The sequence below is a fragment of the Oncorhynchus clarkii genome, chromosome 3 (assembly GCF_045791955.1).
Source record: "Oncorhynchus clarkii lewisi isolate Uvic-CL-2024 chromosome 3, UVic_Ocla_1.0, whole genome shotgun sequence".
Taxonomy (NCBI): Eukaryota; Metazoa; Chordata; class Actinopteri; order Salmoniformes; family Salmonidae; genus Oncorhynchus; species Oncorhynchus clarkii.
The window spans coordinates 87894258-87909540 of NC_092149.1; the positions used below are offsets into that span (position 1 = coordinate 87894258).

At 44.1% G+C, this 15283-nt stretch overlaps 1 protein-coding gene across 1 annotated transcript in view; it reads left to right on the forward strand.

The window, feature by feature from the left end:
- LOC139386328 (partitioning defective 3 homolog B-like) overlaps positions 1-15283 on the forward strand; it is a 406750-nt gene that overhangs the window by 253376 nt on the left and 138091 nt on the right. Inside the window, exon 17 of the mRNA XM_071131853.1 lies at positions 8787-8831. Coding sequence (XP_070987954.1) covers positions 8787-8831 — 45 coding nt within the window. The remainder of the gene's footprint in view (positions 1-8786; positions 8832-15283) is intronic.

Sequence of the window (15283 nt, forward strand, 5' to 3'; positions counted from 1 at the left end):
TGTGGCGTGGGCATTCTATGTTTTCTATTTCTGTGTGTTTGGCCGAGTGTGGTTCTCAATCAGGGACAGCTGTCTATCGTTGTCTCTGATTGGGAATCATACTTAGGCAGCCTGTTTTGCCACCTTAGTTGTGGGTAGTTGTCTTTGTTAGTGGCCTGTAGTCAGCGTCACGGTCGTTTATGTTGTTTTTTGTTTTTGTTGGCGACATTCTTAATAAAGAAAACGTACACTCACCACGCTGCATCTTGGTCCGGTCGTTACCCTGACGACGTTCATTTCACATTCTTAAAATAAAGTGGTGATCCTAACTGACCTAAGACAGGGAATTTTACTAGGATTAAATGTCAAGAATTGTGAAAATGTATTTGGCTAAGGTGTATGTACACTTCCGACTTCAACTGTACTTTGTTGAATCACCTTTGGCAGTGATTTCAGCTTCTTGGGTATGACGCTACAAGCTTGTCACACCTCTATTTGGGGAGTTTCTCCCATTCTTCTCTGCAGATCCTCTCAAGCTCTGTCAGGTTGGATGGGGTGTGGGACCTTATATCGACAGATGTGTGTCTTTACAAATCATGTCCAATCAATTGAATTTACCACAGGTGAACTCCAATCAAGTTTTAGAAACATCTCAAGGATGATCAATGAAAACAGGATGCACCTGAGCTACATGTAGAGTCTAATAGCAAAGGGTCTGAATACTTATGTAAATAAGGTCTTTCTGTTTTTTATTTGTAATACATTTGCTAATACATAAAACAAATGTTTTTCTTCATCATTATGGGTATTGTGTGTAGAATGAAACAAAACAATAATAATATTTAATTTTAGAATAAGGCTGTAAAGTAGCAAAATGTGGAAAAAGTCAAGGGGTCTGAATACTTTCCGAATGCCCTGTACGTACACAGTGTTTATCAGCCCTCTGATTACAATGAAGAGTAAGACTTGCCGCTCTGTTCTGGACCAGCTGCAGATTAACTAGGTCTTTCTTTGCAGCACTGGACCATATGACTGGACAATAATCAAGATCAGATAAAACTAGAGCCTACAGAACTTGCTCTGTGTGGTGTCAAAAAAGCAGAGCATCTCTATATTACAGACATACCTCTCCCCATCTCTTTATTACGGACAGACCTCTCCCCATCTCTTTATTACGGACATACCTCTCCCCATCTCTTTATTACGGACATACCTCTCCCCATCTCTTTATTACGGACAGACCTCTCCCCATCTCTTTATTACGGACATACCTCTCCCCATCTCTTTATTACGGACAGACCTCTCCCCATCTCTTTATTACGGACAGACCTCTCCCCATCTCTTTATTACGGACAGACCTCTCCCCATCTCTTTATTACGGACAGACCTCTCCCCATCTCTTTATTACGGACAGACCTCTCCCCATCTCTTTATTACAGACAGACCTCTCCCCATCTCTTTATTATAGACAGACCTCTCCTCATCTCTATATTACAGACAGACCTCTCCCCATCTCTTTATTACGGACAGACCTCTCCCCATCTCTTTATTACAGACAGACCTCTCCCCATCTCTTTATTATAGACAGACCTCTCCTCATCTCTATATTACAGACAGACCTCTCCCCATCTCTTTATTACAGACAGACCTCTCCCCATCTCTTTATTATAGACAGACCTCTCCCCATCTCTTTATTACGGACAGACCTCTCCCCATCTCTTTATTACAGACAGACCTCTCCCCATCTCTTTATTATAGACAGACCTCTCCCCATCTCTTTATTACAGACAGACCTCTCCTCATCTCTTTATTACAGACAGACCTCTCCCCATCTCTTTATTACAGACAGACCTCTCCCCATCTCTATATTATAGACAGACCTCTCCCCATCTCTTTATTACAGACAGACCTCTCCTCATCTCTATATTATAGACAGACCTCTCTCCATCTCTTTATTACAGACAGACCTCTCTCCATCTCTTTATTATAGACAGACCTCTCCCCATCTCTTTATTATAGACAGACCTCTCCCCATCTCTTTATTATAGACAGACCTCTCCCCATCTCTTTATTACAGACAGACCTCTCCCCATCTCTTTATTACAGACAGACCTCTCCCCATCTCTTTATTACAGACAGACCTCTCCCCATCTCTTTATTATAGACAGACCTCTCCCCATCTCTTTATTACAGACAGACCTCTCCCCATCTCTTTATTATAGACAGACCTCTCCCCATCTCTATATTACAGACAGACCTCTCCCCATCTCTTTATTATAGACAGACCTCTCCTCATCTCTTTATTACAGACAGACCTCTCCCCATCTCTATATTACAGACAGACCTCTCCCCATCTCTTTATTACAGACAGACCTCTCCCCATCTCTATATTACAGACAGACCTCTCCCCATCTCTATATTACAGACAGACCTCTCCCCATCTCTTTATTATAGACAGACCTCTCCCCATCTCTTTATTATAGACAGACCTCTCCCCATCTCTTTATTACAGACAGACCTCTCCCCATCTCTTTATTACAGACAGACCTCTCCCCATCTCTTTATTACAGACAGACCTCTACCCATCTCTTTATTATGGACAGACCTCTCCCCATCTCTATATTACAGACAGACCTCTCCCCATCTCTTTATTACAGACAGACCTCTCCCCATCTCTATATTACAGACAGACCTCTCCCCATCTCTTTATTACAGACAGACCTCTACCCATCTCTTTATTATGGACAGACCTCTCCCCATCTCTTTATTACAGACAGACCTCTACCCATCTCTTTATTATAGACAGACCTCTCCCCATCTCTATATTACAGACCTCTCCCCATCTCTATATTACAGACAGACCTCTCCCCATCTCTTTATTACAGACAGACCTCTCCCCACCTCTTTATTATAGACAGACCTCTCCCCATCTCTTTATTACAGACAGACCTCTCCCCATCTCTTTATTACAGACAGACCTCTCCCCATCTCTTTATTACAGACAGACCTCTCCCCATCTCTTTATTATAGACAGACCTCTCCCCATCTCTTTATTATAGACAGACCTCTCCCCATCTCTTTATTACAGACAGACCTCTCCCCATCTCTATATTACAGACAGACCTCTCCCCATCTCTTTATTACAGACAGACCTCTCCCCATCTCTATATTACAGACAGACCTCTCTTCATCTCTTTATTACAGACAGACCTCTCCCCATCTCTTTATTACAGACAGACCTCTCCCCATCTCTATATTATAGACAGACCTCTCCCCATCTCTATATTACAGACAGACCTCTCCCCATCTCTTTATTACAGACAGACCTCTCCCCATCTCTTTATTACAGACAGACCTCTCCCCATCTCTTTATTACAGACAGACCTCTCCCCATCTCTTTATTATAGACAGACCTCTCCCCATCTCTTTATTACAGACAGACCTCTCCCCATCTCTTTATTATAGACAGACCTCTCCCCATCTCTTTATTATAGACAGACCTCTCCTCATCTCTTTATTACAGACAGACCTCTCCCCATCTCTATATTACAGACAGACCTCTCCCCATCTCTTTATTATAGACAGACCTCTCCCCATCTCTTTATTACAGACAGACCTCTCCCCATCTCTTTATTATAGACAGACCTCTCCCCATCTCTTTATTATAGACAGACCTCTCCTCATCTCTTTATTACAGACAGACCTCTCCCCATCTCTTTATTATAGACAGACCTCTCCCCATCTCTTCATTATGACAGACCTCTCCCCATCTCTTTATTACGGACAGACCTCTCCCCATCTCTTTATTACAGACAGACCTCTCCCCATCTCTTTATTACAGACAGACCTCTCCCCATCTCTTTATTACGGACAGACCTCTCTCCATCTCTTTATTACAGACAGACCTCTCCCCATCTCTATATTACAGACAGACCTCTCTCCATCTCTTTATTACAGACAGACCTCTCTCCATCTCTTTATTACAGACAGACCTCTCCCCATCTCTTTATTACAGACAGACCTCTCCCCATCTCTATATTACAGACAGACCTCTCCCCATCTCTTTATTACGGACAGACCTCTCCCCATCTCTTTATTACAGACAGACCACTCCCCACCTTTACAACCATTGAATCTATATGTTTTGACCATGACAGTGTACAATCTAAGGTAACACCAAGTAATTCAGTTTCCTCAACATGTTTAATAGCCACATAATTCATGGCCAGATTCAGCTGAGGTCTAGAATTTAGGGAATGATTTGTACCAAATAACATTATCCCGTTTTATAGATGTTCAGGACCAGTTTATTACTGGCCATCCAAAATAGACTGCAACTCTTTTTTTTAAAGGGTTTCAGTGACTTGATCAGCTGATGTGTATATGGATGAATCATCAGCATACATGGACACACATGCTTTGTTTAATGCCAGTGGTGGCATTTATTGGTAAAAATAGAAAAGAGTAGAGGGCCTAGAGAGCTGCCCTGCGGTACACCACACTTTACCTGTTTTACATTAGAGACACTTCTATTAAAGAAAACCCTCTCCGAGGGAAATATCAAAGGCTGCACTGAAATCTAACAATCTTCTTATCAATTTCTTTCAACCAATCATTTGTGTCAGTACAGTACATGTTGAGTGCCTCTTCTCTATAAGCATGCTGAAAGTCTGTTGTTAATTTGTTTACAGAGAAATATCATTGTATTTCGTCAAACACAATTTTTTTCCCAACGGTTTGCTAAGAGCTGGCAGCAATCTTATTGGTCTGCCGGATAGAACCAGTAAAGGCTGCTTTACCATTCTTTCCCACTCATCATTACTTTCCTCCGATTAAAGATATGACAGATAGGAGTGGCTATAGAGTCAGCCATCATCCTCAAAAGTGACCAAAACATCAGCCAGGAAGCATAGGAACTGAGAAGTGGTCTGTGGTCCCCACCTGCAGAACCACTCCTTTATTGGGGGTGTCTTGCTAATTGTCTATAATTTCCACCTGTTGTCTATTCCATTTGCACAACAGCATGTGAAATGTATTGTCAATCAGTGTTGCTTCCTAAGTGGACAGTTTGATTTCACAGAAGTGTGATTGACTTGGAGTTACATTGTGTTGTATACTTATTATTGATTTCATGAACCTTATTTCTAAGGCTACATATATTAATATTTTCAGCCCTTTCCTGGGAAGTTATCAGAGATAGAATATAATATATATAATATATAATATGGAAAAGAGCAAACAAAGCTATAGAAAAATATACATTCAGCAGTTCATTAATCCGTTGGGGGGGGGGGGGGGGGGGGTGTGTGTGTGTGTGTGTGTGTGTGTGTGTGTGTGTGTGTGTGTGTGTGTGTGTGTGTGTGTGTGTGCTGCAGGGTTGAAGCTATGAACCCATAGTCTTGGCTCTCTCATCCCATCCAGTGTTCTGGGAGGGAGGGTAAACAATGAGCCTGTCATAGTGGATTTGAGCAATGTCTCCACGCGCTCTGACAGCTTTCATGGCTCTTTCCTCTTCTGGCGCACAGCTTCAGGATAGTCCACGCTGAGGTAGAAATACGTTCCTCTCAGGTTCTTCTCTTGTTCCAGAACAGCTACCTTGTCCTTGAACCTGGGCCCGTGTTGGGTTTTCCATTCCTGTCAGCGCGCTCCACCTCAACCTTCCTGTGGTCCATTTTCAGTTTTTCCGAGATCATTTCCCTCACTTTGTCCTCAGACTCTGTCCAGGTCTCATGTGGAGATTCTGTATTAATTCCATCCACAACCATGTTACTTCGCCTTGATTGTCCCTCGAGATTTATCCGTCATTGTTATCATGGATTCACACACGGAACTGATGTCCTCTCTCAATGATACATATTGTTGTCATCTTGTCGTTCTCCTGTTTCACCTCATGGAGCTGACCCTGGGAGAACAGCAAACTGTTCTTCAGGTCCTGGATCTCGTTGGGCAGGTGTTTTATTAGTTGACTCCACCAGTATTTTGGACAAAACACTTGAAGCTATTGACTTGTTGTTGTAACAACTGCTTGTAGAACCATTGTTTTTTTTAAAGAGCCTTCACCTGTGGTTGAGAGACACCACTGTCCTCAACGGTACGACCACCGGCTTTGGTCTTTGTTATGGTAGCTAGAAAGGTAGGTTATGCCGTTATTATTAAATCCGTGGTCCCAGCCACAATGGCTAACCGTGTCCCGGGCTGTGTTCAACCTTCAATAAAATCCCAGCAGCTAGTTAGATCCCACAGGAGAAGAAGCAGGATAAGGAGTAGTTTTTACAATGTTCCCTTTGAGCTCAGTTTGTGAAAGTCGGTTTTTACATGTTCCCTTTGAGCTCAGTTTGTGAAAGTAGGTTTTTACATTTTCCTTCCACCTTGGTTTGAATTTTCAAATACCAAAGATCTCTGATAAAACAAGACACTAAATAAAGAAGTTGGTGCTTTAGGCTGCTCCTTCCTTCTCTGTTTGTGGATGTGTTTTCCTCAGACCAAGATCTTAGATTAAAAAGTAAAACATGAGTAAACACAGCAGTAGGAGGCTGATCCTTGCTCCTCCCTCCACTTTGCTCATCCAGTAGGAGGCTGATCCTAGCTCCTCCCTCCTCTTTGCTCATCCAGTATGGGCTGATCCTAGCTCCTCCCTCCTCTTTGCTCATCCAGTAGGAGGCTGCTCCTCCTTCCTCTTGGTTTCTAGAGAAACTAGACAGCAAGGGGACCTGGTTGGTTTCTAGAGAAACTAGACAGCAAGGGGACCTGGTTGGTTTCTAGAGAAACTAGACAGCAAGGGGACCTGGTTGGTTTCTGGAAAAACTAGACAACAAGGGGAACTGGTTGGTTTCTAGAGAAACTAGACAGCAAGGGGACCTGGTTGGTTTCTGGAGAAACTAGACAGCAAGGGGAACTGGTTGGTTTCTAGAGAAACTAGACAGCAAGGGGAACTGGTTGGTTTCTAGAGAAACTAGACAGCAAGGGGACCTGGTTGGTTTCTGGAGAAACTAGACAGCAAGGGGACCTGGTTGGTTTCTAGAGAAACTAGACAGTAAGGGGACCTGGTTGGTTTCTGGAAAAACTAGACAGTAAGGGGAACTGGTTGGTTTCTAGAGAAACTAGACAGTAAGGGGACCTGGTTGGTTTCTGGAAAAACTAGACAGCAAGGGGAACTGGTTGGTTTCTAGAGAAACTAGACAGCAAGGGGACCTGGTTGGTTTCTGGAGAAACTAGACAATAAGAGGAACTGGTTGGTTTCTAGAGAAACTAGACAGTAAGGGGACCTGGTTGGTTTCTGGAAAAACTAGACAGCAAGGGGAACTGGTTGGTTTCTAGAGAAACTAGACAGTAAGGGAACCTGGTTGGTTTCTAGAGAAACTAGACAGCAAGGGGACCTGGTTGGTTTCTAGAGAAACTAGACAGTAAGGGGAACTGGTTGGTTTCTAGAGAAACTAGACAGTAAGGGAACCTGGTTGGTTTCTAGAGAAACTAGACAGCAAGGGGACCTGGTTGGTTTCTAGAGAAACTAGACAGCAAGGGGACCTGGTTGGTTTCTAGAGAAACTAGACAGCAAGGGGACCTGGTTGGTTTCTGGAGAAACTAGACAGCAAGGGAACCTGGTTGGTTTCTGGAGAAACTAGACAGCAAGGGGACCTGGTTGGTTTCTGGAGAAACTAGACAGTAAGGGAACCTGGTTGGTTTCTGGAGAAACTAGACAGCAAGGGGAACGGTTCAGAGATGTTATCAGTGTGTCCCCCGAGAGTAGGTCTCAGCAAGGCAGTTCCAGTCCTAGCAGTGGCTTCTCTAAGGTTCACAAACCTCCCAGTTGTCCTTGTGTCTATAAATACCACTCCTCTCAGTTGGCCTTGTGTCTGTAATTACCACTCCTCTCAGTTGGCCTTGTGTCTGTAATTACCCCCCCCCCCCCTCTCAGTTGGCCTTGTGTCTGTAATTACCCCCCCCCCCCCCTCTCAGTTGGCCATGTGTCTGTAATTACCACTCCTCTCAGTTGGCCTTGTGTCTGTAGTTACCACTCCTCTTAGTTGGCCTTGTGTCTGTAATTACCCCCCCCCCCCTCTCAGTTGGCCTTGTGTCTGTAATCACCCCCCCCCTCTCAGTTGGCCTTGTGTCTGTATTTACCACTCCTCTCAGTTGGCCTTGTGTCTGTAATTACCACTCCTCTTAGTTGGCCTTGTGTCTGTAATTACCACTCCTCTCAGTTGGCCTTGTGTCTGTAATTACCCCCCCTCTCTGTTGGCCTTGTGTCTGTAATTACCACTCCTCTCAGTTGGCCTTGTGTCTGTAATTACCACTCCTCTCAGTTGGCCTTGTGTCTGTAATTACCACTCCTCTCAGTTGGCCTTGTGTCTGTAATTACCCCCCCTCTCTGTTGGCCTTGTGTCTGTAATTACCCCCCCTCTCTGTTGGCCTTGTGTCTGTAATTACCCCCCCTCTCAGTTGGCCTTGTGTCTGTAATTACCACTCCTCTCAGTTGGCCTTGTGTCTGTAAATACCACTCCTCTCAGTTGGCCTTGTGTCTGTAAATACCCCTCCCCCCCTCCCAGTTGGCCTCGTGTCTGTAATTACCCCCCACCCCCTCTCAGTTGGCATTGTGTCTGTAAATACCCCTCCCCCCTCCCAGTTGGCCGCGTGTCTGTAATTACCACTCATTTAAACGTAACCTGAGCAGGACTTCCCTGATTACTCTCCTGCCTGGTCTGATCCTCCTCTCCTCTCCTCTCCTCTCCTCTCCTCTCTTCTCCTCCTCTCCTCTCCTCTCCTCTCGTATGTCTTGACTTTGTGGCCTCTGTGTGTTTTGTTTCCAGTGGCAGATGAAAGCAACGTGGGATCACTAGCAGGCCACAGGTCAGGTGAGGAATGCCCAGTAGATTAGAACACGTCCGAACACTAACACAGTGTTATGCTGATGGAGACCCACCATATTGAGCCTTGAGGGCCCAAGCTTGGTGCTCTGATGAATGGGGCCGGTCCTGGAGAGGCCCTGCATGCTGACTGACACGAGGACCTCAGACACTGGCCTGGCAGACAGGAAGTTTAGATCATCCCAAATAGAAGTGTGTAGTAGTGTGTAGTAATGTGAAGGTGTGTGTAGTACTGTGTAGTAGTTGTGTGTGTGTGTGTGTAGTAGTGTGTAGTTGTGTGTGTGTGTGTGTGTGTGTGTGTGTGTGTGTGTGTGTGTGTGTGTGTATAGTAGTGGGTAGTGTATGTGTAGTAGTGTGTGTGTGTGTAGTAGTGTGTAGTAGTGGGTAGTGTATGTGTAGTAGTGTGTGTGTGTGTAGTAGTAGTGTACATCAGTCTGACCCGAGTCACACATTTGATGACTTGAGACTTAAATTGATAGAAATTAAAATAACTTGAGACTTGACTTCATGCCACAAGACTCAGGACTCAATTTTGACTGGCCAGGATTTGGCAAGGATTTGTAATTCCTCTCCACGCACCATGAGACAGTATCCATGGCATCGCTCTTGCAAAAAAAAATTTGCAACAGATTGGCTAGTGAAACGCACACTCGGCCCTCTGATTGGACCAGCAAACTGTCAATCAACACAGGTCTGTTGAGCTAGCAAACAGAATGTCTATGTGATGTACATCTATAGAATCAGGTGTAGCGTAAATGTCAAATTTCAAGTGTCCAGGAGCAGTGACATCATCAGGTCTGTGGTTTCAAGTGTCCAGGAGCAGTGGCATCATCAGGTCTGTGGTTTCAAGTGTCCAGGAGCAGTGACATCATCAGGTCTGTGGTTTCAAGTGTCCAGGAGCAGTGACATCATCAGGTCTGTGGTTTCAAGTGTCCAGGAGCAGTGACATCATCAGGTCTGTGGTTTCAAGTGTCCAGGAGCAGTGACATCATCAGGTCTGTGGTTTCAAGTGTCCAGGAGCAGTGACATCATCAGGTCTGTGGTTTCAAGTGTCCAGGAGCAGTGACATCATCAGGTCTGTGGTTTCAAGTGTCCAGGAGCAGTGACATCATCAGGTCTGTGGTTTCAAGTGTCCAGGAGCAGTGACATCATCAGGTCTGTGGTTTCAAGTGTCCAGGAGCAGTGACATCATCAGGTCTGTGGTTTCAAGTGTCCAGGAGCAGTGACATCATCAGGTCTGTGGTTTCAAGTGTCCAGGAGCAGTGACATCATCAGGTCTGTGGTTTCAAGTGTCCACTAGCAGTGACATCATCAGGTCTGTGGTTTCACATAACTAACATTATCCACTTAGCTAATATTATCCACTTAGCTAATATTATCCACTTAGCTAATATTATCCACTTAGCTAATATTATCCACTTAGCTAACATTATCCACTTAGCTAACATTAGCCACTTAGCTAATATTATCCACTTAGCTAATATTATCCACTTAGCTAATATTATCCACTTAGCTAACATTATCCACTTAGCTAACATTATCCACTTAGCTAATATTATCCACTTAGCTAACCCAAAACCCAACTGAAGAGAATTCCAATTCATCCCAAAGGTGTTTGATGGGGCCGAGGCCAGGACTCTGTGCAGGCCAGTCAAGTTCTTCCATGTCGATCTCGACAAGCCATTTCTGTATGAACCTCGCTTTGTGCACTGGGGGCATTGTCATGCTGAAACAGGAAAGGGCCTTCCCCTAACCGTTGCCACAAAGTTGGAAGCACAGAATCATCTAGAATGTCATTGTATGCTGTAGCGTTAAGATTTCCCTTCACTGGAACTAAGGGGCCAACACCCGAACCATGAAAAACAGCCCTTCCACCAAACTTTATAGTTGGCACTATGCATTCAGGATGGTAGCGTTCTCCTGGCATCTCCTGGCATCCAAATGGTGAAGCGGGATTCATCCACAGAACGTGTTTCCACTGCTCCAGAGTCTAATGGCGGCGAGCTTCACACCGCAGTACTGTGTAGTAGTGTTTAGTGTATAGTAGTGTGTGTAGTAGTGGGTATAGTAGTGTGTGTAGTAGTGTTTAGTGTGTATAGTAGTGTGTATAGTAGTGTTTAGTGTGTAGTAGTGTGTGTAGTAGTGTGTATAGTAGTGTGTATAGTAGTGTGTGTAGTAGTGTGTGTAGTAGTGTGTGTAGTAGTGTGTATATTAGTGTGTATAGTAGTGTGTATAGTAGTGTGTATAGTAGTGTGTATAGTAGTGTGTATAGTAGTGTGTATAGTAGTGTGTGTAGTAGTGCTTAGTGTATAGTAGTGTGTATAGTAGTGTAGTAGTGTGTGTAGTAGTGTGTGTAGTAGTGTGTATAGTAGTGTGTGTAGTAGTGTGTATATTAGTGTGTATAGTAGTGTGTATAGTAGTGTGTATAGTAGTGTGTATAGTAGTGTGTGTAGTAGTGCTTAGTGTATAGTAGTGTGTATAGTAGTGTGTATAGTAGTGTATAGTGTGTGTAGTAGTGTGTGTAGTAGTGTGTGTAGTAGTGTGTATAGTAGTGTGTGTAGTAGTGTGTGTAGTAGTGTGTATAGTAGTGTGTGTAGTAGTGTGTATCGTAGTGTGTGTAGTAGTGTGTGTAGTAGTGTGTGTAGTAGTGTGTATAGTAGTGTGTATAGTAGTGTGTATAGTAGTGTGTATAGTAGTGTGTATAGTAGTGTGTATAGTAGTGTGTATAGTAGTGTGTGTAGTAGTGCTTAGTGTATAGTAGTGTGTATAGTAGTGTTTAGTGTGTAGTAGTGTGTGTAGTAGTGTGTATAGTAGTGTGTATAGTAGTGTGTGTAGTAGTGTGTGTAGTAGTGTGTATATTAGTGTGTGTAGTAGTGTGTGTAGTAGTGTGTATAGTAGTGTGTGTAGTAGTGCTTAGTGTGTAGTAGTGTGTGTAGTAGTGTGTATAGTAGTGTGTGTAGTAGTGTGTATAGTAGTGTGTATAGTAGTGTGTGTAGTAGTGTGTGTAGTAGTGTGTATAGTAGTGTGTGTAGTAGTGTGTGTAGTAGTGTGTGTAGTAGTGTGTGTAGTAGTGTGTATAGTAGTGTGTATAGTAGTGTGTGTAGTAGTGTTTAGTGTGTAGTAGTGTGTGTAGTAGTGTGTATAGGTGGTGATGATGTTGTCTCACCCCTGGAGGTCTGGTAACTGAATATGTTTTCAACAGATGGGCTCTGCTTGTTCAGCTGCTCTTCCTGCATCTCTCTTTCTGACCTAATTTCCTACAAACTTAGTTACTGTGTGTGTGTGTGTGTGTGTGTGTGTGTGTGTGTGTGTGTGTGTGTCAGGATTTCAGGTAGCCAGGTAATTGTATTATTTTTAATAAGGAATAAATAACATTGTTGCTGGGCAAATTGACTGGGACAAAAGACAATCCTTTTGCAAAATGATGCTTCTTCATTGATCGGTGAAAATACCAGTCAATACATTTGACCCTCATGTTTATTGGTCTATCGGTTCATTTGCATAATTTTAGTGGGATTTAATTGGACCGTGTGTATTGGCGCTAGTCGTCATTTATCTTATCTATCACAAAGCATACAGAGCTTATTCTTTGTGGAATATCATTTGTCAGACAGCGCTATGCTACTACAGCTCCTCAGGTCCTCAGGTCCTCAGCTCCTGAGCTCCTCAAGTCCTTACTACTGCAGCTCCTCAGGTCCTTACTACTGCAGCTCCTCAGCTCCTCAGGTCCTCAGCTCCTGAGCTCCTCAAGTCCTTACTACTGCAGCTACTCAGGTCCTCAGGTCCTCAGGTCCTCACTACTGCAGCTCCTCAGGTCCTTACTACTGCAGCTCCTCAGGTCCTCACTACTGCAGCTCCTCAGGTCCTCACTACTGCAGCTCCTCAGGTCCTCACTACTGCAGCTCCTCAGCTCCTCAGGTCCTCAGCTCCTCAGGTCCTCAGGTCCTTACTACTGCAGCTCCTCAGCTCCTCAGGTCCTCAGCTCCTGAGCTCCTCAAGTCCTTACTACTGCAGCTACTCAGGTCCTTACTACTGCAGCTCCTCAGCTCCTCAGGTCCTCAGGTCCTTACTACTGCAGCTCCTCAGGTCCTCAGCTCCTCAGCTCCTCAGGTCCTCAGGTCCTTACTACTGCAGCTCCTCAGGTCCTCAGGTCCTTACTACTGCAGCTCCTCAGCTCCTCAGGTCCTTACTACTGCAGCTCCTCAGCTCCTCAGGTCCTTACTACTACAACTTCTCAGGTCCTTACTACTGCAGCTACTCAGGTCCTTACTACTGCAGCTCCTCAGGTCCTCAGGTCCTCAGGTCCTCACTACTGCAGCTCCTCAGGTCCTCAGGTCCTCAGGTCCTCAGGTCCTCACTACTGCAGCTCCTCAGGTCCTCAGGTCCTCAGGTCCTCACTACTGCAGCTCCTCAGGTCCTTACTACTGCAGCTCCTCAGGTCCTCACTACTGCAGCTCCTCAGGTCCTCACTACTGCAGCTCCTCAGCTCCTCAGGTCCTCAGCTCCTCAGGTCCTCAGGTCCTTACTACTGCAGCTCCTCAGGTCCTCAGGTCCTCAGCTCCTCAGCTCCTCAGCTCCTCAGGTCCTTACTACTGCAGCTACTCAGCTCCTCAGGTCCTTACTGCTGGAGTGAAACACATGTTTTTATAAGCCCAGTCATTGCGCAACATTTATAAACACAATCTGTTTGTTAAAAACAGTTTTGATGGCCACGTTTTTTTTTTTTTAGAAGAGCTACTATTTTTCTTTCTCAACTTGTAATTGAAGTGCGCCTCCCATTCACCGATCAAGTGCATAGGCATCGGTAGGCAGGCTATCGGCGTGCCACTCAACACTTTACAATGATCTGGACGCCTTGTTTCAAAGTAGCCAAAAATCAGACCATAGAAACATAGAGGGAATTATTTTTTCCTCCTAATATGATAACAATTATACCATTGAAAACATATTTTCTCTCCTGTTCTATTGGTTTTCATATCAACTTTCTTTCAATTGTCTAGAAGCTAAAGGCACAATCCTATAGTTATATTAACAACCCGTTCTAGTTGGTACGTCTTTAGTTTAAGACAACAGGATCAAGTCTGAAGGGTTGAAGAACAAGAGAGAAAAACCAGCGATTTCAAATATATTCCTTACAAATAGAAAACTATTTGTAGCAATTATATGAAAAGGGAACAACATTCCCAACGCTTTCCTTGTCAATAATACCATTTATATAATAATAATACCATCTTCAGACGAAGAGGAGGAGGAACGCCGTTACGCTTTCCTTGTCAATAATACAATTTTGTCCATAATCTTGATGAAGAATGGTAATTACCTCACTTGTTTGAGACCACAAAATAATCCAAAATAGCTGCTAATAGTTTTCTATTGAAAATACTGTGATTGAATAATTTTGTTTTTTGAGAGTAAATTATATATATATAAAAAAAAAATTAAAAAGTGAATTCTCATTTCTACACACTCTACCTGGTTTAATTGGTTTATGTTTACGTGAGCTGTTTTTTTCACATGGTTGTTTTCTATTCGTAACTATGGAGACCAAGCAGCTCCTCTAGTTACACACATCTGTTCTTTATCTCCGTGACAACCCCTACTTCAAACTACTCTTTGAGTAATGGCGCGTGTGTGAAGATCCCGTATTCCACTTTATAAAACGTTCCGTTCAGCTGGTGGTTTTACTGATTGACAGACTAATGTTTATTAACATGTAGCCTTGCCCAACAGGCCCAACACTTTGCTGACTCGGTGTGTTTGGAGACCCCTGCCTGCTAGCGCCCTGCTTTCTAAAAGCTCAAATCTCATCTTTATGCGCTTTGACACATTTCATTACTAGCATGGTCTTAAGAGGGCTGGCAAGCTCTGAGCTCTGGGGATTTCATCTGGCTAAAACCTCCTCTGTAGGTATCTGTTACGCTGTTGCTGGGCAATACACAGGAACCCACCCTTCTCTTTCTTCTCTCTCTCTGCCTCTCTTTTTTTCTCTCTCTCTCTCTCTCTCTCTCTCTCTCTCTCTGCCTCTCTTTCTTCTCTCTCTTCTCTCTCTCTGCCTCTCTCTCTTCTCTCTCTCTGCCTCTCTTTCTTCTCTCTCTTCTCTCTCTCTGCCTCTCTCTCTGCCTCTTTTTCTTCTCTCTCTCTGCCTCTCTTTCTTCTCTCTCTCTCTGCCTCTTTTTGATTGGCTGCTTCCAGCCCTGTTTGGGACTCCCACTAGTTGATTGGCTGCTTCCAGCCCTGTTTGGGACTCCCACTAGTTGATTGGCTGCTTAAAGCCATGTTTGGGACTCCCACTAGTTGATTGGCTGCTTAAAGCCATGTTTGGGACTTCCACTAGTTGATTGGCTGCTTAAAGCCATGTTTGGGACTCCCACTAGTTGATTGGCTGCTTAAAGCCATGTTTGGGACTCCCACTAGTTGATTGGCTGTTTCCAGCCCTGTTT